This window comes from Cydia strobilella, chromosome 15 (assembly GCF_947568885.1).
Source record: "Cydia strobilella chromosome 15, ilCydStro3.1, whole genome shotgun sequence".
Taxonomy (NCBI): Eukaryota; Metazoa; Arthropoda; class Insecta; order Lepidoptera; family Tortricidae; genus Cydia; species Cydia strobilella.
Window position 1 is genome coordinate 13,428,813 of NC_086055.1, and position 19,383 is coordinate 13,448,195.

Genomic DNA, 19,383 nt, shown 5'->3' on the forward strand with positions numbered 1-19,383 from the left:
TAGTTCCAATGAAATTTCGCACAACATGGCGCGTGATCATATATTCCTGGTCATGCTTTACATCTAAATACGGTTTACATGACGTTATACGGACGGACATGAGTTTCCAATGTTTACAAAATTCTAATAACATAATCATTAATCAAATCAAAAGTAAGCAAAATTTAAAAATCTCATCATACCTTATATTGATATGTATATGTTAATTTCGTACGCACTATTGGTGCAAATGAGGTATACGGGTATCGAAAACCGATTAAGGTAAGATTTTTAAGGTTCGAATAGGATTTCAGGTGCGGGCTATGTATAAAGCCTCATTTAGACGGATCAAGAACTTGCATACAATATACATTGCTAACTAGAGAATATGTACCAAAAAAAGTAGGAAATTTGTTTTAACTAACTTTAGTGTAAAAATTGAGCTACCGACTACTGGAAAACCACCATGCAAATACAACAACTGTCTGATTTAAATGGTAGACCTAAAGAAGCGCCGTTCCGATAAAATGTTGCCTATCGAAAGTAGCTCACATTAGTTACGTGAACATCTCACACACTCGTACGCATCTCGTAACTCTGACCTAGCCGTTTACTGCAAGGTCAATATCGCTTCACGGACGCGGACGGCTTGCAAATCTTGCAATATCTTCATTATGTTGTAATTAAACTGGATGTTATTAATCAAAAATTGGCCGGACCAAGTTACTTGCTTGGGCCTATCAATTCGTGGGTCAAAAACTTTTTTAGTACCTACTTATTATTCTATTAAAATACCTACCTAATATGGACATGGACTTAGCCTTTTTCTTATAGCCATGTTCAGACCTTTATTTTTTTTATTGTATGATAAAAGCCTTAATAAATTGTACCCAAATATTTCCACAAGGAATGCGTTTTCCCGAACGTTTTTGATCCACTACTTATTATGTTGCTGTATTTTGAAATCTTGATACCTTGCACCCAAAATCAAATTCTAATTTTAATATTTAGAAATATGATAAAACATAACAATATTTCTTCATTGCGAGTAAGTTAAGATTGGGCCTTTACAGATAGATTTAGATTCTAAATTTTACACGCTTTTATTTACTTTCATTTAGCAAACGGAACTCCTTGATGAATAAATAGAAATTTATCACAGTTTAGTTTCATTAGAAAGGTCTCGAGATGTACTTGATAAACATTTATTTCAATAGTAATGATAGTACCTTGTTCATATTTTCTGACATTTATTAGTGAAAGTAAATGTCAACCATTTTAGTGTACCCTAAAACTACGTCGGCACACGGGACCAGTTTTAGGCGATCTATTTAAGTCACAGTCACGGGTTTAATGAAGTGACGACCTTTATTTTCTACACGTTAGGCGATAAAAATGAAAGAAAGGGAAACTTTGTTTGTAAAAATATATTAATTAATTGCATTACTTAAAATTATCCTATAATTTGGTTGAGTTGTTCACCACCAGCCGTTGGATCCGATGCTGCTGTAGGAGATGTGGGGTTCCTCTACGATCTTGGAGACGGAGACCACCCTGGGCACGGTAACCAACTTCGGGACAGACACTATTTTCTTTACGCTCACAACCTGGGGACAAAAAAAGAAATTTTTAGAAAAACGATACTATTAAACATCAGTCGGCTGCAGAGAAATGGTACTTAAGGAAATACCATTTCTCAGTATGCAAGGGCATACAAACTATTATTCAGATGGGGGGGGGCTACATTTTCTCTGCAGCTGACTGTACAGCGTTGGCATTTTTAAACTTAGCATTAACTTATATTTTTTCCCCTCACTAGCTCGGAAAGCCGTCTATTATCCTTTAAAACAAGCGGGGAAAAACGCATTTTATCCACTAGTGGGGAAAGTAATTTGACCTTGGATGGAGCGTGTTTAAGTAGCTTGACAGATAACAAAATGTAAAACGCTCATAATAATGGTTCGTTCGATATTAATTATCATTAAATAAATGGTTTGAGAATCTAATAAAAAATACCAAATTTAGCTTTATTTAATAATTTTAAGTCATAAACCTTAAAATTCCATAAGAAACATTTGATTATTTATAATGATGTTAAATATAATTCTGAACGCACAAGTTGAGTCGATGCAATTTCAAAACGCATCGTTGACATTTCATACGTCAGAACAGAAATGTCAACACACAGATAAAAAAGATATCTTAACTCAAAACGCAAAACTCTCTTGCGCACGGTTGCTTAAAGAAAATAATAAATTGCTTGGTCCAATAAATATGTCTCGAGTTAAAAACATCATGATTTTTTAAAGCAGAATAAAAATTATTTAGTTTTATCTTTACACATTTTTGAAGCTAAAGGTAGTGATTTGAGTTAAGATATTAATTATTCGCCGCAATAAAAAAACGTCTTAGCAAGAGATATTGCACGCTCTTAAAAAACGGTTTTAGCTTGAGTAACTCTTCATCAAACCAAAAATATTACCCAATTCCAAAGAAGAAGCACCAAAATTTTCCTTTGAGACTTTTAAGTTTTTAGGCAAGAGCGATTAATTCTTGATTTGATGTTTTCAACCTATAGTCAAGAGCCAAAGCTATTTCAAAGAAGAAGCACCAAAGTTTTGCTTTGAGACTTTTAAGTTTTTAGGCAAGAGCGATTAACTCTTGGTTTGACATATACATTCTACAGTCGAGATATAAGAAGTTCAAATAAAAAAATACACGGTTTTACGCCAAGATTTAGTTAATTCTTGGCTTGATTTTAATAATTCTTGGTTTGATGCTTAAAAACTCTATTCAAAATTCAAGTAGCTCTTAAATCAAAACTTAACACAGGTTTACGTCAAGATTTATTAGATTCTTGGCTTCATATCCCAAATTCTTGATTTAATGTCTACAAGATCCATTCGAAAATCAACACGTTTAAATCGAATAATAACAAAGTTTTGCGTCCAGAGCTAATACATTCTTGGCTTGATTTTAACAACTTTTGGTTTGATGCTTATAAACTCCTTTTAAAATTCAAAGAGCTCTTAAATCAAAAATTAACACGGATTTACGTCAAGATTTATTACATTCTTGGCTTCATATCCCATATTCTTGATTTAATGTCTACAATCTCCACTCGAGAATCAACAAGTTAAAATCGAATAATAACAAAGTTTTGCGTCAAGAGTTAATACGTTCTTGGCTTGATTTTACTAATTCTTGGTTTGATATTCTTGAAACTACATTGAAGATTCAAGATATTTAAATAAAAGAATAATACGCCATATAAAAAAGTCATATCTTAAACGGAATATTAAAAACATTAGAGTTTCTTACACTTTTCGTGGTGTTGCCACTGCACAAAAAATGTCTTTAAATTGGTAATTGTGATTATCCGTTTAGTTTGTATAGTTTGTTAAAGGACTGTCTCATTTCAAACATAGACAGAGAGAATCATACTATCTTAGTCTTACACCAGTACAAGCACCGAAAAGAAAAGGATGAGTATAGATTTTAGGGTTCCGTACCGAAAGGGTAAAAACGGGACCCTATTACTAAGACTTCGCTGTCCGTCCGTCCGTCTGTCACCAGGCTGTATCTCGTGATCTGTGATAGCTAGACAGCTGAAATTTTCACAGATGATGTACCTATTTCTGTTGCCGCTATAACAACAAATACTAAAAACAAAATAAAATAAATATTTCTTTCCAATCTCGAGGTTCTCGTCCAATCACCGAAGTTAAGCAACGTCGGGCGAGGTCTGTACTTAGATGGGTGACCGTTTTCATAGATAATGATACGGAACCCTTCGTGTGCGAGTCCGACTCGCACTGGCCGGCTTTTTAGGGGTCCGTACCCAAAGGGACCTATTACTAAGACTTCGCTGCCCGTCTGTCCGTCCGTCTGTCATCAGGCTGTATCTTATGACCCGTGATAGCTAGACAGTTGAAATTTTCACAGATGATGTATTTCTGTTGCTGCTCGGCTATAACTACAAATACTAAAATCTCGAGGTTCACGTTCAATCACCGAAGTTAAGCAACGTCGAGCGGGGTCAGTATTTGGACCGTTTTTATAGATAATGGTACGGAACCCTTCGTGTGCGAGTCCGACTCGCATTTGGCCGATTTTTTTGTTTTTATTTACTGACAATTTGGTTTGACCAACTAATTTGTGTTTGCCAGACTATAATATATATAGTTTGGTCAAGCCAGGCTGTCTCATTTCAAGCATATAGACAGAGAGAATCATACTGTCTTTGTCTTACGCTAGTACTAGCACCCGAAAGAAGGGGATCAGTATAGTTTTCATTGTTCTTACATACTGACAGTGACAAGTTGCGTTTGACAACGCGCGTTAAAAAGCGCTTTAATCCGTCCGCACGTTAAATTCGATTTAACGACCAGCGCTTAAAGTCGAAAATCCAACAACGCTTAATAAAAAGCGCCACCGCCATCGTGTGAATACTAGTTAATAATCTGTGGTGTGAATAAATACACATTCCACACACATTACACACACATTACACACACACACACACACACACACACACACACACACACACACACACACACACACACACACATTTTCACATGTATCCATTTGTGTCATTTAAACGCTTTTTTTTTAAAAGCGATCGTGCTAATGAGGCCTTATATTGAAATATGGTTAGTCAAAAATCTTCAGTACACTGTCTTGTTATTTAATATAGAATGTCTTTGGCCTTAAGGCCCCAGTACACAATGGCCCAGCGTCGGCCAGTCTAAGGGACGCATTTATGCGTTAGAGGGAGCAAGTGATATTGCTATCTCAATCCACCGCATAGCTGCGTCACTTAGACTGGCCTACGCTGGACCATTGTGTAGAGGAGCCTTTAAAGTTCTTATTTTGACAAAAAAATAGGCCCCTTAATAAAAAGACTTCCCGGGAACCGGGAAATAAAATTTGTAAATTGGCAACACTCAACTGATAGTATCCTTTCCTATCGTTATTTTTTTCTCTCCAATCTCTTCCGGAACATATTCAACGCTTGCGCCGCTTACCGTTTATCTGTTTATGGATATCACGAATATCACGATAGTAGTTTATTATTATTTGTGTGTGATCTGCTGCTGTACGTGGCCACAGGGGACTCGAGTGCATTACAAGAGATAATGGAAGAAACGAGCGTGTTACTTCATTCGTGGGGCATGCCACCCGAAGTGGTGAAAAGTTTTCTTGGTAAGTACCTAGTCAGTTATTCAAGTAATTATAAATTCATTTACGTGTAGTAGTAAGTAAGTATTATTATAAATAATTATATCTAAATGTCACCCGATCTGTTTGGACGAAAGTTTTAGGTTGTGCCTATCAACTATCAATGGCGTGGGCGGCGTGGATATTTCCGTGGTAAAGCCTAAGCAAAGATAGATTACCTATATTTTTCTTTAATCTTGTGTGTCTTGTTGTCCTATTTTGTAAATATTGGACAAGCCGGCCCCCCTTTGGTATAGTCTGACCCATATTTCCCAATCTCGAGGTTCTCGTCCAATCACCGAAGTTAGCAACGTCGGGCGAGGTCACTACTTGGATGGGTGACCGTTTTCATAGATAATGGTACGGAACCCTTTGTGTGCCGTGTGCTACCACTGGTGCCGTTACTTAATGTTATTTTGTATTTTAGATAATGATCTTTCAATCGAAAAATTTAAAGACTTGACTGATGCATATCTCAAAGAACTGTGTCCTCATATTGGACAAAGAATAACATTAAAGACCCACATCCACGAGTTGCTGGATTCTTTTGCTGAAACAGAAACAACAGATACTACTATGGACATGAATAAGGATGCTAATTCTCCCAAGAGTAACTTAGGATTAGACGACTCAAATTTAAGTCTTTCATTACTCAATGACATCACTAATATTTTTGAAGATACAAATAGACCCCCGCTGCCTGAGTTTGATATGCACACATTGTTGCAAACATCGGCCCATGGCAATAGCGTGCTTAATTATTATAAGTCATTCAAGATACTCAATGCAAAGAAGCGCAATATACTGGTGGACATTATCATCAAACACATATATACATATATTGTCAACAAGTAAATACAAATTTTAATTAGTTTGTATGTAGTGCTTTGTAGATCATTAATCGCCAAGTAGTCAAAACTTTTGGTTTACTTTAGAGCAAACAAAAGATTTTTATATTTCAACCTAAACTGGTGAATATTATCATCAAACACATCATTATTTTAGTAGTTTTAAGTGGTTATTTATTTTATTTTTACTGTATTTCTTCTTGTCTTTTAAATTTATTGTATTTGTATTGTAAAATTATGTAATGGGTCTATTGCCAGAATAAATAAACATTCATTCATTCATTATAATATTATAAATGCGAAAGTGTGTCTGTCTGTCTATCTTTTATCATAGTGAAATTTATTATAGAGATAGTTTAGTATATTAAACCTATAGTATATTAAAATGGTTTAGTAAAAGTAAATTTCTCACAGAGCCCCTACAGAAGCTAGGGCTCCGCGGAGCACATTTTGAGAATGCCTAGTATATTATATACATATATTGACAACAAGTAAAAATATAAATTTTAATTAGAATGTATGTAGTGCTTTGTAGATTATTAAAGGCTTAGTTAGTAGTCAAGTCTTAGTTTAGAGCAAACAATTCTTTTTAATATTTAAACCTCTGATGCCCAAACCGATGCCTCTTTCTAACAATCTTTCCTGGGTTATTTGGCATATTACGATTTTTGGCCCATCTTTGTAAAAAAAAACACATTTTACTTTAACTGGATGGCATATAGCCGGAGAGCTGGCTACTAGGGCGGGTCATTTTTACTTTTTATTTTATTTTATAAAAAGTAAAAATGCCAAGACGAGACAAAGGGCAAAAGGCAGTGCATTTTAATATATTTCCAGAAGTTTCTGTTGGGAGGAAGTAGTGCCAAATGGCTCACCTCCTGTATTGGATTCTGAAATAATATGCAATGTTTTTTGTTACAATGGGAAAATATAGGCCGTCCTATATAAATAAGACTTTTTCCAAACTTATTTTTTTTTGTCTGTTATTCTGACCTCCACCCATTAAAAGCTTCCAGGTTTCCGAATCTAGTATTAAGGACAGTATAGTAATCTAACTATACGGGTTTGGTTGCTCTCATTGTTATGTCATTTCTGACGTAGCCAGCTCTTAGTCTAAAATAGTATAAGAGATAAGTTCCCCTTTGTGCATGTTAAATCAGTACAAAATACATATTTATTTAATAATAATATTATTATGTTACCTTTGTTTGTTTTGCCATTATTAACTGTGTTTTACTTAAACATATAAAAATGTTGCTTTCAGCAAATTGAAACCCGAGGACTACAATATACTCGGTGCCAAAATAATATCACTTTTTCCATGTGAGACTCTAGAAACTTACTACGTGAAAGCCATCCCCACTTGTAAGTCGCTTACAGGAAAATACGTTCCTGCAAAAGGAAAGCTAGTTGATAAAGTACGAAACCTTTTGTTCATTTCTGGAGAAAAACGAAGGAGTTCTGCTACTAAGATTGACACATTAACTGCGAGTGGAGAAGAATTAATTGAAACTGAATGTTTAGGTTTGTGATAAATTCTTATTCAATATATTCTACTTAGGTATCTCTCGGGAGACTCCAATTTATTATTTTATTACTTACATTAGTTAAGAAAAAAAAAATGCAATGACTACAATATTTTGTATTATTTGTATTGTAAGTATGACAGGTTGATTTATAAAATGTGGTGTTTGTTTTCAGATGACGATGACGTTTTATGGTTGAATAATAATAACGAGCCTTGGGAAGATGTCATTAGCAAATGGAAGAAAACATTCAGACTGAGAAGGAGGCACACCAATTCATCTACAGTCCATGATTTTCTTGAAAATTGGAGCATTTTAAAAAGTGATAGAGGACATGTCCTGGTAAGTCCTTTATGCATTTTGAACTCAAACAAAACTGTTTTCAACTGACTTCAAAATTTCAAGAGGAGGAGGAAATGTTTTTTATGTTTGTTACCGATTAAAAAAAAATGGTTCCAGATTAGGCCCATTTTATTGTTGAGCGTACCTTACCTACTGTCATTGACACGCTGGGCTGGGCTGACATGTTGAAGTCGGTTTTTTTTTTTCATAAAATTATTTTCTCTTCTTCCTCGGTCCCTCACTGCTGAGGATTGCGACCATGTATGCTCCATCTCCATAGTGTGTGAATTGGTTCTGAAGTTACTTAATAGTTAATATTTTTTTTTTTAGATTAATTCCGATTTTGAAGAACTGTTCAAAGAAAAGTCGTTGAATTTCCATAAGAATTGGCATGACTTTTTTCAGAAGCTTCTTATAGCAAAGAAGGGCCAAATAAATAATAAAAATGCACTCTCTCTAATCGAAACATTGAGTGCCATAACAGATGAAGGTAAGCGGTTCCCTTTACCTTTTCGTGTAATATTATTAGGTACATTATTAATATAACATCAGGTATTATAATTCTGAAAGAGTTTAAAGTTTGTATTGTAAGATGTATGATGTAAAGCTGTATGATGTACGAATGTATTGCCACATATCAGCTCCTTTAATATTAATAGTTTTCTCCAAATTCTAATTCTATATTTTGTTAATAGATAAAAGGATTCCGGTACAAATAAGCTTATTGGCGTACTTAATCCCTCCAAAAGGCAGACTTTCAAGAACTGTCAAATACTCATCGACGGAAGCAACTGAAGGCATCATCGTACAAACAGACGTAAGTTACCTATGTGTATTATCAAAGATAGATATAACTCCGTAATAGATAGATACAGTCTAAGGAAAAAACGTGCCTCGAAAATCAAGAAAATTTGATTCTCGTTCAGAGGGCGCTACTAGTTTTGGCCTACAGTCGTATAGATGGCGTTGACGGTTTCGTTTGTTATTTAACAATTTTTAACCGTACCGTACCGTACCGTAGTATGAAGTTCATGGCCTTCACTAAATTAAAAAGCTACATTGTTTCACTCCCTGGAGTGAGGAAAGTCGCACTTTCCTCACTCCAGGGAGTGACGAAAGTAGGCTTGTTCGAGCTGCTGAGGTGAAAAACTAATTTCAGACCTCATGTCATTGTATGTGCAAAGTTTCATTACAATCCAACACGTAACCTCTTCTCTACTGTATTCTTTGTATTGTTTCCTGTAATGAGGTGTACAATAAAGAGTATTTGTAGTATTGTATTGTATTTTTAAAATGAGAACGGAACTTCGTTTGTATGGGAAGGTGAAATTCGGCCGAGCTTGCCGGAGACTCTTAAGCCAACTTACTTGGGATTAGCCGGTTAAACCTGAAGTGGCTGGAGTTACCATGGTTTCTAGTATAATTTGACACTGGGTTAACGGTTTAACCGGTTAGCCCGGGTTAGTGGGATGGTGCAAGTGGCACTCATAATGCGTTTGTTTCTATTTATGCGTATTAATCCTTGAATGGGAGTTTTCAGAAAATAGTGTACCCTTGTAGGCTATCTATTTGAGTACTTTTTTATGTGGTATGTTATAGAAAGACCTCTCAATAATAGAAATATCAGTTAAAAAAATTACTTCTATATCATATCATGGGAGTTGTATTACTGGTAATTTGAACTTTATAGCAAACTTGTTATTCAAACGAATTGTTTAACTAATAATTCTTACTATCGCCGCTACTGTACGTCGTCTGCTTAGCATATCACTTATAATGTATTTGATTTCAGACCGCCGGAGATATCGACAAGAAGATACAAGAACAGAAATCTAAGAACTTGGCGCGGAAACTGTCAGTGCAGCCGTACGTCTTACTACAGGGCAGCTTACATAATTTCACCTGTTTGTACATGGTCATTGATGACATAAAGTATGTATTCGATTGCGCAAGCAAAGCATTTGACCTACTATTTAAAATGTATCATGTATTTCATGTGCGATACCCAAATGCTTCTGAATATTTATATTTAACAATACAAAGGAAAGTTTACGGAATAGTAACCAAGTATGATAGGGTTCCTCCACATGTTGTAGAAATTTTAAACATGAAATAGCAGGTCTGCTTTAAAATATTTCTTCTTTAAAATTGATATATTATATAAGCAAGCACATTGTATTGCTGAGAATCGTGCAAACCTGTCATTATGTTGTGTCCTAAATGTAAGCTAGACATCCAAAACTTCAAAAGGTATATTTTACACTTGGAATTAATTCATAGCATCACGAATTATTTTGTTTGTCCTATAGAAAATTGTAACCGGACTTATGATACAAAATATAATCTGAAAGATCATTTGTTTGGTTTTCACAAATTATTTAAAGAGCGTAAGCTCGACAGTAATGAAACGAATGAAGTAGTGACCTTAAGATCACAAGGCACGCAGAGCCAATCAGATGCCGCGTCTTCGTCGACTCAACACGACAAAGATAATTCTGACATAAAAGAAACACAGTCAACTTACAATGTCAGTAGCAATGCAGACGATAAATTACTAGAAATTCAAAATGCTCTTAATTTAGGTGTTCTAGGGCTTATAGTTAATCTGTACAGTGCCCTTGCGATTCCTCGTAATAAAGTTAAAGATATAATTATTAACTTTAAATTATTTCTTACTCAAAGTCTGTGTCCACTGAAACAACTGATTGAAACTATAAAAAACAATAACGGATTTGATGAAAACTCTTTTGAAATAATAAAAAAAGCAGTTGATAATTTTGAGACCTGTTTTAACTCGGTTGACACAGAGCATAAAATTATTAATTTATTACATACGAACGGGAAAATAGTAGCGCCGGTAAAAAAAAAAATTGGTGTCTCTAAAGCGCCGAAAAAAAAAGATACAGTTTTAATGAGCCTCAAAGACGAATATGTGTATATTTTACCCTTGAGAAAAACATTAAAACTTTTTTTGGAGTTACCGAACGTTTTAAACACTATACTAGACTATCAGAAAAAGATCTCCATTAGTGGCAACGGTATATTACGTAATGTAGTCAATGGCTCTTTGTGGAGACAACAAATGGATAACTGTTTAGATACAGTTCTTCCTCTATATGTGTACTACGATGATTTTGAAGCAGGCAACCCTCTCGGCAGCCACGCAGGCAAGCACAAAATTGGCGCAGTTTATTCATCTGTAGGAACTGTTCCTCCTCAGTATGCTAGCAGGTTAGAAAATGTTTTTTTAACTCTTCTTTTCTATACTAGCCAGCGGACAAAGTTTGGTAATCAAAAAGTTTTTGAGCCACTACTTAGTGAGTTACTATTTCTAGAAGCTACTGGCATTAACGTTTGTTATGAAAACAAGACACTCAATATTAAGTTTACATTGATAGTACTTTGTGGAGACAACTTAGGCCTAAATTCCATTTTAGGTTGTGTAGAAAGTTTCTCAGCAAATGTGTTTTGTAGAATTTGTACAATGGGAAAACAAGAATGTCAAACCGAAATTATTGAAAACCAAGAGAAAATGCGTAAAAAAGAAGACTACGATTACTATTTAGAAAATAATGTCGGCGTAAAAGAAAATTGTTTGTGGAATAGGTTGGAACGATTTCATATTTGTGACAATATTAGTGTAGACGTCATGCACGATCTTTGCGAAGGCGTTCATAGATATAGCATGGCTGCTATCATAAAATCATTAATAAATAAAAACTTTTTTTCACTAGAACAACTAAATTCGAGAATTAAGTATTTTAATTACAGCAGTTCGGAAGATAATCATCCACCGCCAATTAATAACAAACATTTAACTAATGGATCAATCATTATGTCAGCTTCTGAAATGCTATGTTTAGTAAGAAATTTTCGGTATATAATTGGTGACCTGATCGCTGATAACGATGAGATATGGAAATACTATTTGATGTTGCTAGAAATAACTGATGTGTTAACAAGTCAAGTAATTTCCTTAGAACATTTACAAAATTTAAAAGAAGTTATCAAAGAACATCACGAAATGTATTGTCAATTATTCCAGACTCACTTGAAGCCGAAATATCACTTCTTGTTACATTATCCTTCAGTAATCAAAAAATGCGGTCCACCTATTTTTTACTCTGCATTCAAATTCGAAGCTAAACATAAAGATTTGAAACGAGTGGCCCAGTCTATAACATGTCGCAAAAATTTGTGTTATTCAATCGCGTTGCGGTGTGAATTGAAAACCAGCTCAAGATATATAACGAAAATTGGCTTTAACGACGCTATCAATGTTGGTAAAACGAGCCGTCTTAACATTCCAAAAGCATTAGAGGATGATTATCTTTCAGTTCCAACTTATGAAATCAACGGCATTATTTACAACACAAATAGTGTATTGCTCTTTGACTGCGTAGACGATAACCCGGATTTTTTAATGGTTAATAACATTTTTGTGAAAAACAATGATTTGAACTCAGTATTATTTTCTTGCAAAAAAATACAAGTTTATGGTTATAGCAACCATTTTAAAGCTTATCAGGTCGAACGAGACTATGATCATTATAACTGTAAGTTAGTGTCCCTGACCGATTGTCATAGCCAATTGCCTATGACACTCCGCTCAGTTGGCGAAAGATTGTACATTTCATTGTATAAATAGTTGTATCAAGGTTCGACCATGCCGCTTCTTAAGTGACGCAGATGCACCGTAAATTGAGCTGTAAACTGAGTAAACCCACAACCACGAGTTGCTGGATTCTTTTGCTGAAACAGAAACAACAGACACTACTATGGACATGAATAAGGATGCCAATTCTCCCAAGAGTAACTTAGGATTAGACGACTCAAATTTAAGTCTTTCATTACTCAATGACATCACTAATATTTTCGAAGATATAAATGTCTACCCCCGCTGCCTGAGTTTGATATGCACACATTGTTGCAAACATCGGCCCATGGCAATAGTGTGCTTAATTATTATAAGTCATTTAAGATACTCAATGCAAAGAAGCGCAATATACTGGTGGACATTATCATCAAACACATATACACGTATATAAATACAAATTTTAATTAGGTATGTAGTGCTTTGTATATTATTAATGGCCAATTAGTCAAAACTCTTGGTTTACTTTAGAGAGGGCAAGGGCATGCGATAAAATCGTTACGCTTACGACGCGTCACTGCGATTCCGTACCCTCACCGTTTTTTAAGCAGCGGTGTGGTCGAACCTTTAGGTGATTACTGATTAAGTATTTAAATTAAGTATTTGAGGCCTGAGAGACGTTTATGGTTACTTTGTAAGTTTAATTTTATGTTGTGAATTTTTAAATTGTAATAAGTACAAACTTAATGAGGCAAAATAAATGTATATTCATGAGACTTTTAATAAATAAATAAATTGTACATTTCATTGTATAAATACATAGTTGTATTAGATGATTAAGTATATGACCTAATATGGCAGGTGCCTAACACCCTATACATATTTAAGTATACGTACAGTAAATTACTTTAAATTAAATATGACACTTTGTAGTTATAAAATTAGGGGTTTCTGCACAGAGGGAGCAACCTCGCGAGGAAATTGCCGCGCGAAGCAAACGACCCATCCTCGCGCGGCAGTTTGCTCGCTAAAATGGCGTCACTCTGTCAGCTGTTTATGGTTAAGGTCGACTGGGACAAATGCGTCAGTTGAGGTAAGTGAGTCTTTTTAGAATTACAAGAAGATGGATAGGTTTCGACGAAATTTTACCAAGGCGACAATTAGGCCATTTCAGGCACCGATGAAAGACCGCTTTTAGTATAATTAATTTCCTTTACACTTAAATAACATTTTCTTGTAATTGTAAAAAGACGCATTTACCTCAACTGGCGCAATTATTCCGGTTCACCTTAAATAGGTACCTACTTGAATATACTTACCCCCTTATAAACTTCTTTCATGCCTCAATTAGTTAATTTATGTTTTGTCCTTATCTCTCACTTCGACAGTTGTCTTTATTAAAACGACACAAAGCATAAATTAAGTAATTGAGACCTGAGAGACTTATGAATGAGGGGGTTACTTTAGAAGTTTAATTTTATGTTGTGAATTTTTAAATTGCAATAGGTACAACCTTGATAGAGGCAAAATAATATTATGACTTTTAATAAATAAATACATGTTAATTATTTTGGATATTATTTATTAGGGTTACCCACTTTTCCTACATAAAATAATAAAAAAGTAGGTAGAGGTTGTGTACGTTAACATTATAATCTGGGTTTTTTGTTTGTCCTTGTGTGCCCTTGAGTCATGTTAACGTAGACAAGATTTTTGATGTAAAGGATTATTTTTTATAAACCAACATGACTATTGTAATTCGTTGAAGATGTAATGTTTGTTGTTTATTTGAATACAAAGAGATGTAACCACTTTTTGCGTTGTAATAAGGTCCAAAAGTGGATACATCTCTTTGTAGTCTACTGTTTCTATGTTTTAGAGCGAGATACTAATATTGCTTACGTCAATTCAGAAGTTACTTGAAATAAATGTTTATAATTAATTAAATCACATATTGTCTTAATCAAGGATAATTATTTTATGTAAAAGCTTGAATTTTTTTATCAAGATGTTTTACTGATAAACAAAACAGTATTGTATCGAAATACGCCATATGATTACGTACTTGAAGGAAAACCGACATTATATGCCTAAATAACAAACAAGCGTACTTATGATGTATTTATTAAAACTAATCATAAACAATGGCCTATTTCGAACAAAGCTGTTTTGTTTATCAGTTAAACATATCTTAATTAAAATATTCAAGCTTTTACATGAAATAATATTAATATCTTTGATGAAGAGGACAACTTTTGATTTAAAACATTCTAATTATTAACCTCAAGTAACTTTTGAATTGTCATAAGCAACAGTAGTATCTCGCTTCAAAATATGGAAAAGTTTAGAACTACAAACATTACATCTTCAACGAATCACGAAAATCATCTTGGTTTAAGAAAATTAATTCTTTATTCAAAACATACTAAACTTTGCGCTAAGAAATTTCTACTCTAGATATAAATAATATCATATTTTACATTGAGTAACGTACTCTTGAACCAATGCTTTTTCTTGTTTTCATGGAGAAATATAATTCTCAATTCAATTATGAGTATCTAACCCCAAGAAACAAAGTTTCTTGGCACAAGTTCTTTAAGTATTGCCCTGAGACACTTAAGATTCAATTCAGAAAATACTATGATTTGACTTAAGTTACCGGTTTCATACGCTAAGAAATTTCGGCTCTTCGTGTGAAAAAATAAAAAAATTACATTGAGTAACATACTCTTAAGCCAATGCGTTTTCTTGTTTTCGTGGAGAAATGCAATTCTCGATTGAAATTATGAGTCTATACCCCAAGAAACAAAGTTTCTTGACACAAGTTCTTTAAGTATTGCACTAAGACACTTAGGTTCAATTTCAAAAAATACAATACATAAAACAAAACGCAAACGCTCTTGGTGGGAATATTGAGCTTTTTAAAAAAAAAACTTTTTATAGCTCGGATAAAGTATTGATTTTTTTACCTTAAATAATAAAATTTGAAACCTTTTATATCTTGACGCAAGAATTTTATTGTTTCCTTATATAGGAAACACAAAATATCTTGACACAAGAGGATTTACTTGGCTGGAGAACTATTTTTTTTCTGTGCATTGTCAACGAAATTTTTACTGTTCTTCTCACCGACTCACGAAAAAATCAGAATTTCTAGTGTTTTCTGTTATAATATCGTAAAAAAATTAGTGATTCCAGTGATGAAGATGATCTAACGCCTGTGGATGTTGCACTTTCCTCGCTATAGTCAGGGGAAAAGTTTTGTGTTACACACGGGTGAAAATGTATTTTACTTCTCGTGTGTTGAAACACTCGCTACGCTCATGTTTCAATTCCACACTCGCGGGTAAAATACAACTTTGCACCCTTGTATAACAAATAACTATTAATGCATCTCATAAATGAGTTGGTTCATTTTTTTAACGTCACTAATTTTCAACCACGGACTTACCATTGCAATTAGCTCTAGATTTTTGAAATTCATGCACACTTTTTTTTTGTGAATACTGACCTTAGGCTCATGCACGACCTTGTCGTATGATACGATTTTGTGCGCGGGCGCGATGCTCAGGCTGTGGAGCGGCTCGTGCAGGCTGTAGGAGACGGCGGGCGCGTAGTCCAAACTGTAGTCGTGGTGGTCCAGCGACGACCAGCCGGACAGGTAGCCGCGCTTGTCGCGCTGCCCCTGTGTGCCGGGGGCGGCCATAGCGGCGGCCGCGAGGAGGACAACGCAAGCCTGGTGGTGGAAAGATGAATTAAAGTAAATATACTTAAGCATATGGACCTATAGTCCAAGTAAGTGCTCCGTGCATTTTTTACCTAAGGAAGCAGGACGGTGTGCGCCTCACCGTGCACTAAGTACGACGCTCCCTGTTTTTTTTTTTTTTTTTATATTCGTGCAATTGTTTTTATACCTGACACTAAAATGATAGTTCTAAGTTCGATTTCCCCAATTTATCTAACTGATGCAGAGGCGCTATCATGGTTGCATTTTTATCACTTGTCATGTCATTCGTCACTTTCGCACTTACATACTTGTTAGAACGTGACAGGTATGATGGCAGATGATAAAAAACCGACCATATTAGCCCTACAGAATGTTTTTAGAACCGAATAGATTGGATACATAATAAATTTTTTTTCTCTAGGATATTAAAATAGAGTACAGTAGATGTTTCTATTGGAGAGAGAAGGAAATTGTAAGGGTATGACAAGGAAAATAGTCGGAGTCGGAGTGATTAACGTAGTTCAGAAGCAAACTGAATTTAATTAGTTAATTACTGGTGACGATGCCACCTGCCTTTAATTTTGGAAGCAGTTTGAAAGCGTCAGAAATGTCATTAAGTTAATCTAGAAGTTCCATACAAAATGTGAATTACGAGTAAACGAATGATATCAATGTTACGAGCTGTCAAAAGAATGCTGAATTGTGCCTCCGACATGATCTTATAGTTGAAACTTACGAAAGATTTCATGTTGGTAGATTCGTCTGAAGACACAGAGCAACTGATGCTTTTGACATGTCGCCCCTTCTTTTTATATGTATACACATTCGCGGCCCTGGTCATTCAGCAAATCTACATACATACACAGAATCAACCTCGTATCTTATTTGACGGTGGCTTTAAATGTGAACTTTATGTTATACGCATCAAGGTTGCTTTTAAGACTATACGATTGAAAAAGATATGAGACTTTATGATTTATTAAAAGGTATGCGCGGGGTAGCTTGCGCAATTTTAACTAGATCAGTTTTATTTTACATAGCGACATGGTCAAGTCAATAATAAAATCAAATCCTTCTGTAAAGGGTCGATTAGAACAAGCTCAACCCAACAAGGTTTATCTCTTGTTATGTAAAACATAGTGCTCAATGTATACCTACACCTAAGACCCATGTATACCTATGTTTTACAAATAAAGCATTCTGATTCTGATTCTGATTCTGTATTTGTTATTGTGGTCCAGTTAACCTATCATCATCATCATCATCATCATGTCAGCCGATAGACGTCCAATGCTGGACATAGGCCTCCCCCAAGGCTCGCCTATACACAGCAGCAAAACCAGCAGCTAACCTATAGTTGTGCAGAAATAACATATATTAATATGTATTATATTACTTTCATATAATCACGATATCACTTCTTAGCCTTAAAGTGTTTTAACACTCATCTCATAGTATACCTATTCTCATTCACAGGACATCAATGACATGTATTTAGTACACACGTCTACGACGCAATGGGCCCCCGAACACGCAACTATTCGTAAAACGTACAAACGTACAAACCTAGTATAGGCCTGTAAGAAAACGTGCAGTTTTCTTAACGGGGATCAGTGTGGCTACCACCAGTTTGGCACTGACATAAACGCTATCGAGAACTACTTTCTATGCATCTCGCTCGTACTCGCATATTAGTGCGAGCGAAATGTATAGAAAGTAAAATACGTAGACGGTAACGTATATATGTCAGTTTTGACTTTGACACTAGTCAGTGACTCATGGTACGGGTATAGTTTTGTTGCATGTAAATTGTTACGTCAGTGTCAAGTTCATCCACATTTATGGAGGTCGGACAAACACATAAAATTTGTTTCAATGTTTAATTAAGATTTATTTTTATGGTGGCAAACAGGTGTTAGAACCTGCCCGCTGCCATACAATCGACGTCACGCTCTCATGTTAAAACGGCAATCTTAAATAACATGAAATTTGACATGTACATTATGTTAAAGAGGAAGCAGAACGCGTTATAAAGTGAAACTGAGCAATTAGTAGTAGGAACGGGCAATGGATCACTGTGTCGAGTACCATCAACAATTAAAAACCCATTTTCAACCTTATTGCAATGATTTAAAGACTACTGGTAGTCAGTTAATTGTTGCTGTTAGTATGTCGCCGTACCGGGAAGGAAGCGCAATGACATTAGAATTGTATAGAGCTGATAATACCACCAGCTTGAAACTAAACTAGCGCCGGCGATGACGCACGGAGAAAATAAAGGACCACCAGCACCGAGGCCAATTATCACTAGTATTAGGTACTTAGCTTAAGACAAACTAACAAAATCTATGGATTGTTATGATCTGCAATAAATGATTATTTAATTTAATTTTAATTTAATTGGACTCGAATGCCATATTTTACAGTTCGTGATTTTTAAGTAGCGTTTACGTTTTGAGTAGGTAATCAAAAAAATCAAAATCAAAATTGTTTATTGCATTCAAAAACTTTACAAATATTACAGTGGCTGGTATCTCCTTTTAAGTTATTTACAAAATAACCTGTGCTAGGAGGCACCGCTCTTCCATATGTAAGAAAAGGTAATAGCGCAATACCCTACATCATTTTCAGATAATCAGTCATAAGTCCCGCAATTAATCTTCGCAATTATTCCAAAGGCGAATTTATTATTATTATATATTATTATAGAAAACTTTGCCCCTTCCAGAGTATCGTATAAAGGACAGGCTGCTGGAATTAATCCTGTTTCCTGTCGTTCAAGATTCTTTTCAGCATTTTCTTGCTGGTGCAAAATGTTATATTATTAAAATCATATATGCAATTGCAGCAAGCAAAAAAAGAAGGCTTTTGCAATAGATAGGCCGGGGATTATACCGGGGTTTCAGCCTATCACATTGTTGCTCATAGGAGGAGTCACTGCCGAATATGTTCAACCGGTGGTCGAAAAAAAATAAAATAAAAATACAGTTATTGATTGAAAAAGATGCCGCTTATTACGTAGGTAGGTATAATATGTTTGTATATGTATGCCCCTTTATAATATAATAATAGTTATTTGTTATACAAGGGTGCAAAGTTGTATTTTACCCGCGAGTGTGGAATTGAAACACGAGCAAGCGAAAGGAT

General features: G+C 34.9%; 1 protein-coding gene across 1 annotated transcript; it reads right to left on the reverse strand.

The window, feature by feature from the left end:
- Positions 1 to 1,441: 1,441 nt before the first annotated feature.
- On the reverse strand, positions 1,442 to 17,098 carry LOC134747750 (uncharacterized). The gene is made up of 3 exons (XM_063682375.1): positions 16,973 to 17,098; positions 16,021 to 16,245; positions 1,442 to 1,586 (listed from the first exon to the last, which is right to left on the reverse strand). Exons 1-3 carry the CDS (start codon positions 17,075 to 17,077, stop codon positions 1,458 to 1,460), a joined length of 459 nt encoding a protein of 152 aa, XP_063538445.1. The 5' UTR covers positions 17,078 to 17,098; the 3' UTR covers positions 1,442 to 1,457.
- Positions 17,099 to 19,383: the final 2,285 nt, after the last annotated feature.